Raw genomic sequence first — 9,791 nt, 5'->3', positions numbered from 1 at the left:
CTATGTCAAGTTCTGTTTATTTTAAATGTGGTCACTTTAGTATTTATTTTTTTCATTTCATGTGAATGCTGTTAGCCCCAACTTAGCCTTTCCCTCGAAACACATCAAAAGGTGTGGGCACTTCTATTAAAAAAAAAAAAAAGCAAACAAAAAACAAAACAGCAGAGACCTAATTTTTAGGATTTATTCCCACAGAAACCAGAAAAAACAGAATAACTTTGATTGGGGTTAATTTACAGAGGCGAAATCCTGCCCGCCCCCTGCTGCCACGCGTGGCACTAAGCAGACACAAAACCACCTCAAAATGCCCCTAGTTTGCACCATCAGGTGTGCAAAGGAAAGGGACGCTTTCTGTGATTGCCTTTCTTCTGAGCCCCCCTTCCAAACAACAAAAAACGTATATGATTTTAGTAACATCTGGCAAAAGAGAATGCCAGAATTTGTTAATGGCATAAATAGTAAGCCTGAGTCTGTTTTAGTGGAGAAGACAAGCAGATAGATCTGTTTTAGGAGAAGAATGAGCACGGGCAGAGGAAGCACAAGCACACTGAGGTCAGTCCTTAAGAACTCGGTGCCTTCCAGCGTACTCCAGGTTTTTAGTTGGAGTCCGGGACTTCGTGCATCTTAAGGCAGCGCGTGGGTGCCTCCTGCCGTTTCCGATTGGAGGCAGTGAGTAGAAGGGGATGGGAGGGTGCATGCCGATTGGCTGGGTGAGGAAGCGGCTTGGGGGGAGGCGGGGCCGCTGCGAGATCGAGTTTCGGAATTGGTGGCTGCTCCGCTGCCATGGCCAGTGGAGACTGGCGCTTATCATCCTCCTCATGGTCCCTCCAGGCCCGCCTGGCGGCGCTGCTGCCCGACCTGCTGGTGTTCGGGAAGGCCCGGGGCCCGGGGCCAGAGCTCACCACGGTGCAGGGGGTGCTGCTGGGCGTCCACGTGACCGGTGAGAGTGGGAGCCAGAAGTGACCGGCGGCCGGGCGGCGGTTGGGCGCTGGGGTGACGGTTGCGGCGCCCCCGGATTCCTGGTCTGCGCACCGGCCTTCGTTTCCTCATTCCCTACATCTCGCATACGCGCCCACCCCTAGATAGAGAGGCGAGAGTCGCTCAGCCTCATGCATTTTCCGTATTAAGCGCTGACTGCGTGCGGAGCCCCGGGTGGGCTGTGGGGGAGGGGCAGTGAGTGTCGGTAAAGCCCCATCCCTGCCCTCCCGGGGCGTCCTCTCTGGTGGCGGGGAGGCACAGATAACCCGAGTGCACTGTGCCAGATCCTTTCGAGAAGTAGAAAACTGAAGTCTGAGAGGGAAAAAGCTTGTTTGTGGACAGAGAAAGATAGCTCCAGGAAGGGATGGGGGGAATGTTATTTGAATTGGACTTTTAAAACGATGGGTAGAAATTTAAGAGTTCAAAAAGAGGATGTGCCGCCCAGGAGGCTCGAAGAAACAGAAAGAATAGTCAGTTCTTAAAAACAAACAAACAAAAAATCAAGACCTTTCCAATGGAAACAGTAGTTTTTACACAGACACTCCTTTCACCCTTCCCACCAATAGGCAGATGAGGTCTGGACATTGACTTTGACCAGGGAACCACAATTGGATTTTCTTTCAAAATCTTGTCCCTGAGTTCCTCCTCCTTCTTGGGAAGCAGACCCTTGAATCTCTTTGCAAGAGCAAATGACATCATCAATTAAAATTTTTTTTTTAGCAAAATACCTGGCAGGTAGTAGGTTCTCAATAAATACTGCCTTACCTCTTTAATTATTCTAATTGTTTTTATCAGTTCCATAAGTATTTTTATCCAGGTAACCTTCCTTAGCCCCACTCATTTTCCCTTTCATAAAGGAGAGTGCAGCTTGTTGAAGGAAGGGGAACATGCCCAGTGCCCCAGGGAGGGTCACGGTTAACAGTGACTGCAACTTCTGTTATAAGACCCTTAAAAGTAGATTAGCTGGTAAGAGGTTGTCAGTCCAAACAGCCAGAAGTAAAAGTAGTCCTGGTCCCTTGCAGCCCAAGTAATCAGCATGTTAAAGGAATGATTATGTTAGTCAAGCTTTGGTTCTTTTAGACTGGCTCCTGTTCTTGGGGATGGGAGAAGGGGAAATAAACAGCCCCCAAACCATCACTGCAATAGCTAATAAACTGAGTAACTTTTGCTTGTTGTGTAGGACTTGCAGCATTGATGGACAAGTTCAGCCTGACCTGCAATGCAGAACACAGCATGGACAAGATAGCCCACATCTTCAGTTGTTACATTGGTGATATTGTGGAGCGTGAGTGGCTACTTTAGAGTGGGTGGCAGAGTTCAAGGCCCAAAGAGGTTGAAAGAAAAGGGTATTCTGAGTGAAGATAAACCCCCACTTCCCTGAAAAGATAGTCCCCACCTTTGGTTTCTTAAAAACCTTACTGAACTAGCCAGATTATTACAGGTAACTTTACTGATCAGGACTACAACCAAAAGCTATATATACCTTAGGCAAGTCATTTTCCTCTTTTGTCCTCAATTTACTCAAACTGTAACACAAGTCAGATGAAGTGATCCAGTTCAGCTGTGGCACCCTGTGCTTCTACGATGTACTTGGAATACTTAAGGTCTTGACACAGAAAAATTACATGCATTAGCATTGTTAAAATACAGATTTTTGCTCCTGGTGTTTTTTTTTTCTACTGTCCCTAGATCCTACTCAATGCCCAGTATCTATAGACCCTGACATGATGTGTCAACCAGTATTAATTAAGCACTGTTTTCTGAATGTGTTAGACAAGTAGCAAATGAAAATAGTATATGGAGAAAAACTTAGAGTCCTTGATTCACCCATTAGTGATCAATTTGGCCTATATTTTTGTGTCTAGTACCTTTTGGTACCCCATGTCATTTCTCTCTTCTTTCTTGACTGCCTAGCTTCAATCAAGACTTAGTTAAGATCCCACCTTCTGTAGGAGGCCTTTCCCTGTCCTCTGAGATTACTTTTCATCTCTTCTCTATATATCTTGTATATGTGGTTATTTACATGGTCTTTCCTCTATTAGAATATGAGCTCTTTGAGGGCAGAGACAGTGTTTTTGCAGTTCTTTGTATCCCCAGAGTTTAGCACAGTGCCTGGCACATAGGAAAGCTTAATAAATTCTTGTTGACTGACTGACCATGCCCCCTCCTTCACCTGTGCTTCTGTGACTAACCAGAATCACTACTATGGGGCATCTACTCTAGGAGTTTATTTGGAAAGTGGGATAACATGTCATGCTTGTATTAGGAACTAGCATTTAATAGACATCTATTTTTTCTGGTTACGAAGTTTAGGATTGAGGTAGAGAAATGAGAAGTATACTTGCATGGTGTCACTCAGGTATTTCTTGACCCTTGGATGGGAGGTCAGGACCCAGGGGTGAGGCATTCTTCTCATAGCATTTGCTTACTGTCATCTGTTATTATCTCTGTTCTTTTTTTCCCCTCAGATGTACTCTGCTTTGGAGGAGATATTCTGAATATCACAGGTATTTCTTGATTACACCACACATCTGAAGGAATTCAAGTGATATATATTAGATGGAATTTGGTTTTCAAAAGGAAAATCTTGTCCAAATTATGCCTACTTAAATTTTATTTTTTCCTTCATAGAATTTAAAATTATTTAGAAATCATGCAGGATGAGAGCTCTAGAAATGTATTTAGAAAACTGAGGGGGAGATTTGGCCAGCAATAGTAACAGATGTGAAAAATTGGAGAATAAACTATCAGAATCATTATTACTTCCTACAGCACCCAAGAATCAACAAACTTTATCAGATTTGCTTGGCTGAACTAGCCACAATATTAGGATGAAACATAATTATTAGCAATGTGTTTAAAGAGTACATTTTCCATATCACCTTCCATCCCTCTTTTTCCCTCCATCTGGTGATACCTAATAGAAAAAGGAATTATCTTAATCTAAGCTTTTGGATTCTTCTAATTTGAGGATATTCAGAATTCTGTATGATAAATTTTGCTTTTAACTGTTGAATGATGTCTGGGGAAAAACAAAACAGCACCCTAATCTAGAAAGAGATAGCTTAAGAGTTTTGCTAACCACTCTCTAGCAACGTACTCTGAACCACCTTGGCCTTACAGGGAATGTACTCCTGGCACTCTGGACAGTGGAAGAGAACCAGCTAAGTGACATCATTACCTTAGTGGTGAAATGCAGCCTGGAAATACAGGAGAAGTTTGGAATCTGCCATACCAAGGAAGGCCAGGATCTTCAGATAAGGATAGGTAGCAACTTCCATCTGGAAGAGCTACCCATAAGTGCCCAAATCCCCCCTACAGAAGAATAGAAATGGAGTGGGTGGGGAAAATAGATATCAAAGCCTTTTGGACAACATCTTAGCAGGAGTTCTAAATGTAAGGGAAATGTTGGTGTCTGGGATTACTGCATATAGAGTTTTCAAGCTTTAATGTAGGATTATTCTATATATAGAAATTATAGTAGATAATAATGCAGAGTCATATTCTGTTGCTGCCTGTAGTGTTCCATTTTCAATTCCTTTTTCTCCTTTTTCCTTGTCTAACCCCAGGCTTAGATTGCATAGTTTAGCAATTTAGCATATACTTCTTCAATCAGGTCTAAGTGAACAAACTTTAGTCAGTTTTTTAGTTATAAATTACATAAAGCTTCTGAAGTCAGAGGCAGAGAGCTCTCAGCATGGGTGAAAGCAAACATAGTATTATGCTTATTGTTTTTTTGAGTTCATTGCTAAAAGTGTAACCGTTAAGTTCATTTAGCTCTTGTGAGTATGAGCTTGAATTTGTAGTTATGTTGGACAAGAGGGAAGGGAATGTTCTCTTGCCCTAGGAATATTATAACAGCTACTGAATTAGACACTTTGCTTCCCTTTCCTTAGTCATGTCCAACATGCCTATTAAGAGAGCAAAATATTCATTTTTACCAAAACCACGTGGGAGTTTAGTAGCTAAATAACTGTTCAGTTTAAATGAAACTCTTTCCAATTATTTCCCCCTTGCCAGTCTGGAGATCTTGCACTAAAAGACTCCCTACCTATAGGCATTCTTATAGCAGAAGATAATCCTTGGCAGAATGTTGTTGTTGAAGATGAACTCATTTAAGATTGTTACATATGTGTAATGTAACAGTAGTAAGATGGGCATGATAGATTTTTCTAAGCTTTAATGCAGGATTACGATATGTATAGAATTCTAGCAGACAATGAGGAAGGATCACATGAACTTAAACTTTGGTGGTCCTAAATAGCATTGAGTAATAGGTCCAGTGGTTTGCACCATTTGACGTAGAGAAAATTGAGGTCTAGGAAGATTTGTCTACTTGACCAGTGTCTTACATTTGGAGGGTGGCAGAACCAAGCCTGGATGTTCTTCACCTGCCTTATTTTCTCCTAACAGGCCTGTCTGCAGGTCACATCGCTCAGGTTGTGGTTGGAGATGAACAGCGACAGTACCTGATGGTAATTGGAAGAAATGTAGATGATGTCCAGGTAGCCCAGCACTTGGCTCAGGCAAATGAGATCATCTTGTCCTGGAACTGCTGGAAGCTCTGTGAGCAGTACATGTTTGAAGTGGAAATCTTGAGGGAACCTAAAGTTGTAAAGGTAGTAGGCTCCCTTCCTATCTTACCTTTAGTGTAGCCTGTAGGGTACATTCTGATATATCTACAGGGCAGCATTCTAAGGGTGCCCTCGCCTGCCAATAACCACCAATTGTGGAACCTTTTTTAAATAAGGAAGCTATTAATCATCTGTAAATCTCAGATTGGTAGAGACAGAGCCATGAGATTAGTAGGATGAGGAAAGTAGTAGAAGACTTATAAGTTCTTGGAGTCTCCATTGAAGGAGAAAGAGTGGTGGTTAGTTTTGGAATTGAAGAATTTTTTTCCTGTTCTTTAGCTAAGAGATATGAGGATCATAGACCCATTTGATTTTGATGAACATTTTGAAAAGTGCATCGATTACCTTCCACATTATCCTACAAATAACGGTGAGTTGCTTTGTCCATTTTATTTGGCTCAGGAGAAATTGTCTTTGTGGACTGAGCCCTTTCTTTTTCTTTGTTAGTCTCTCTGAGAAATGCTGTGGCTTTGGATCCAGACCCCAGACTTGAGCAAACCTTACAGAGGCACATAATGGGAAACTTCCTAAAGAAGGTATTTCCTAAACCTTGATTCTTCACTTAGGGATGGCATGTATATGTATGTATATGTGTGTGTGTGTGTGTGTGTGTATGTGAGTGTGTGAATTTTTCAAGCCTATTCTCCATCTCACCACTATAATTCCTGATAAATATCCTCATTCCTCTTAACATCTGTATGACTATTATGTTGCTGTTGACTACATGTCTTATAGTATCATTATGTTTTTCAAACCCCAAGAGCAGAAATCTTGTCTGCTCTTTATTTTGTTTCCCAAAAGCCTAATTTAGTTCCTATAATTTCAAGGCCATAGTTTGCTCATCAGTAAAGTGATGAAACTGGCTCATTTGATCTCTAAGGTCCCTTTCAGCTCCAAATATTTAATCTTGAATAGATACCTGTTGATTTGTTGACTGAGCATATATATAAAGAGAGAGATATAGATATAGATATATGCCTCTCTGCAGAATCAACTTTTCAAAAACTGATGATAATGTGTTATCATCATGTAAATTATCAAATGTAATCCTTGGCCAGTTGTTTCAGTTGTGTCTGATGCTTTGTGGCATTTGGGGTTTTCTTGGCAAAGATGCTGGATTGGTTTGCTGTGGAGAGCCAAGGCCACCCAAGGACCCCTGCCCTTCTGTGGCAGAGTCTGAGATAGTGGTAGAGAGGAGCCCTGCCGGCCAGTAGCACAGCTGAGAAGGAAAAGTTAGGTAAAAAGACAGATAAAAAGATTACTTACCCAGAGGTTGACAATCATAAATGAAACTGGACTCCACTATGGTGGAAAACAGAGTCAACTTTATTCAGCTAAGAGTCCAGTATATATAGTGTAAAACTGCATAGTTATCATAAGCCACTGTCTTTGGGATTACACCATTGTCCTACTTCCCATTCGCCTCATACGTGATAGCCGTGTACGCTATCCTTGTTATCAGGGTATGAGTACTGGGCAAGATGTTCTAAACCTCCATAAACCTCCCTAGAACAGGATGGAGTTGTCCCAAGGCTTCTAGTTAATACTTAAAGAAAAATATGCAGTCTGGCTATAAATGGGACATTGTACATAATTTACTTTGTGCTAGTTTTCCTGTGCCTGATACCTATGTTCTATTATTCCTTCCTACTCACTACCATATATCATGAGATATGGGGTTAAAATTTCCCAATGTGAAACTAAATTAATGGTTACTTTACAGATCAGTGAAGGCCAGCCTGTGGAGTATTTATCTGAACTTCGCACTGTGACCATGGTCTTGATCAATCTAGAATTCCACAAGAAAGCTTGGATGTTGCATTTATGTCAGCTGATCCATGAAGCTGCCTTATATATCTCCACAGCCATCAAGAATGGAGGCGGCCAGCTCAGTCAGATATTTATGTTTGACAAAGTGAGTAAGAAGGATCTAGATCCACCATTATTAGACATGAATGAGGAATTTGCCTGAAGGATGGATGTAGCTCTTCTGCTAGTGTGCAATGGGCATTTAAATACAAAAGACCTTAAAAAAACTTTCTAAATTAAATTCATTCAAGTGTCCTACCTTAATAAATTAATGGAGTTGAATCTTTTTTCTGATGACATACTGGGGTCATCATTCCGGGCATCAATTCTTGCTTGTCTGGGGTTGAGGAAATAGGAGATTGGGATTACTCACCCCTTCATAGATATACTCTGAAAGTTCATGTTTTGAATAAATTCTGGATAATAGCTTTTTTCCCCTTGCAATATGACCCTTTCTCCTAAGTAAAAAATAATTCTGTTCTTTTTTTAAGGTTCTATTTAGTGGAGTTCCAGTTAAATGAGATTTTCATTTTCATTCATATTGGTGTTAGAGCCAAAAATGTCTCTCTTGTTCATATCATAGGAACACACTGACGGGGAGATGAGGAAGAGCGAGGTACCGCTTTTACAAGCTCATCTAAATGCCAGGAGTTATATTGCTTCCCAGACACGTGTTCTTTTTTATTTCTCCAACATTCCTCTTCAGGGCTGTACTTTCTTCAGTATATTTGGCCTTCCAGGCGATAAGAAGCCAGATGAGTGTGCCCATGCCTTGGAGAGTTCCTTCAGCATCTTTAGCTTCTGCTGGGAAAATCTTGCTGAGACCAAGTGAGGAGGAAGGTGGGGCAGAGATGAGCTTCTCAGGCCCCAGAGGGCTCTCAGGGGAGTGGGAGGCAGGTGACAGGGTATTGCTTGAATGCCTGAGCCACACTGAAGAGGGGAGGGAGGGAGAACAGATGCCAAGTGAAATCAGTCAGTCGTATTTATTGAATACTCATTACATGCAGAATTCTGCTTTGGAGAAAATACAGAAGAAAAGAGAGATAAGGTTAAAGTTTGTAAGCTAGCATCTGGGCACGGTCTTCATAAACTTTTGGTTTTGATAGCAGATCCTTCTTTATAGTCTGTATACTTCATTTAGCTGTCTAAACCAAAAACCTTTTTGTTTCAGTCTTCGACTCTCCTCCCTGCCCACTGAATTCCTATTTTCTCGTTAAGGGCACCTTTTCTTAGCTTATTTGCACAACACAAATGAGTTACCCTGATCCTGGTGGGTGATCCAAGCCTTTTCTGGGTTCTGATGATCAGTTCTGCTCTGCTTTTCTTGGTTCTTTTTGATGTCTCTTCACTCAGATGTTTTCCAGAATCCTATTGGGTTTTCAGTATTATAGTATCAAAATAATTTAAACATATATTGAATGACAGACAATTCCAACCAGAAAAGAAGGACTGTTTCCTCATAGAAGGGTTTTAAAATAAGGGGGAACATGAACTACTAGTAGAGTAGGGAAGATACTGAGAAAAGTGAAATAGAGAAAAAGTTGGCCATGTGAGAAGAGCTCACCTATTTGTTAGCATTTTGCCATCTATTACCACGAGGCCTAGATTCTACTACTGGCTTCACCAGTAATTTGCAGAGCAAGTTGCTTGACTCCTTTTAAACTACATTGACTAAGTTGTCTAATTAACACTACTTGAAGCCTATGTACCTCACGGAGGGTCATTGTGAGAATTAAGTAATATAATGTAAATGAAAAAAACATCTGAAAGGCATATTCAAATGTAAGGGATTATTTGTATTGTTGCTATTATTAATATAGTGCTTGGCATATAGTAAGCACTTAATAAAATTTATGCATCTACTTTTTAAAATAATTCTTGTTACTCCCAATATCAATAGGCTATGTGTGTATATAGTATACTATACAGATTACAATATATTTTCATGTACACTTTCTTATTTAGTCATTGTAATCTGTAGAATTCCAGAATCCTATTATATTTTTAGGATATAAACATTTTAAATATCCTTCCAAATCTAATTCCCACCAATGGAAGAGAAAGATCATTTCTTTGCAGAAGGGTTTGAAAAGAATTTGATTTCTCTAAGATTGGAACTCAGGCCTTTCAGAATCTTAAGTCAGAGGCATCTAGGTGGCACAATACATTGTGTCCAGAGCCTAGAGTCAAGCAGACCTGAGTTTAAATGTGGCTTCAGACTCTTATTAGCTGTGTGACCCTGAGCTAGTCACTCAACTTCTGCCTGCCTCAGTTTCCTCAACTACAAAATGGGCATAATAATATTTGGTTATTGTGAGGATATTTGTAAAGTGCTTAGCAAAGTGCTTGACATGTAATAGATATTTAATA

The 9,791-nt window shown here is 40.7% G+C and overlaps 1 protein-coding gene across 1 annotated transcript in view; it reads left to right on the top strand.

The window, feature by feature from the left end:
* The first annotated feature begins 206 nt into the window (after positions 1 to 206).
* The window catches only part of LOC138177244 (adenylate cyclase type 10-like), a 47,036-nt gene continuing 37,451 nt past the window's right edge, over positions 207 to 9,791 (top strand). Inside the window, 9 exon segments of the mRNA XM_069108339.1 lie at positions 207 to 940; positions 2,159 to 2,263; positions 3,447 to 3,485; positions 4,102 to 4,245; positions 5,392 to 5,597; positions 5,892 to 5,982; positions 6,060 to 6,148; positions 7,336 to 7,527; positions 8,128 to 8,249. Of these exon segments, the coding sequence (XP_068964440.1) occupies positions 784 to 940; positions 2,159 to 2,263; positions 3,447 to 3,485; positions 4,102 to 4,245; positions 5,392 to 5,597; positions 5,892 to 5,982; positions 6,060 to 6,148; positions 7,336 to 7,527; positions 8,128 to 8,249 (1,145 nt within the window). The 5' untranslated portion in view covers positions 207 to 783.

Source organism: Petaurus breviceps, unplaced genomic scaffold, assembly GCF_028583685.1.
Source record: "Petaurus breviceps papuanus isolate PSGF00001 unplaced genomic scaffold, PetGlider_PUasm1.0 90352, whole genome shotgun sequence".
NCBI classification, from domain to species: Eukaryota; Metazoa; Chordata; class Mammalia; order Diprotodontia; family Petauridae; genus Petaurus; species Petaurus breviceps.
The sequence above is the reverse complement of the archived record's forward strand: the minus strand, read 5'-3'. Positions and strand labels throughout refer to the sequence as shown.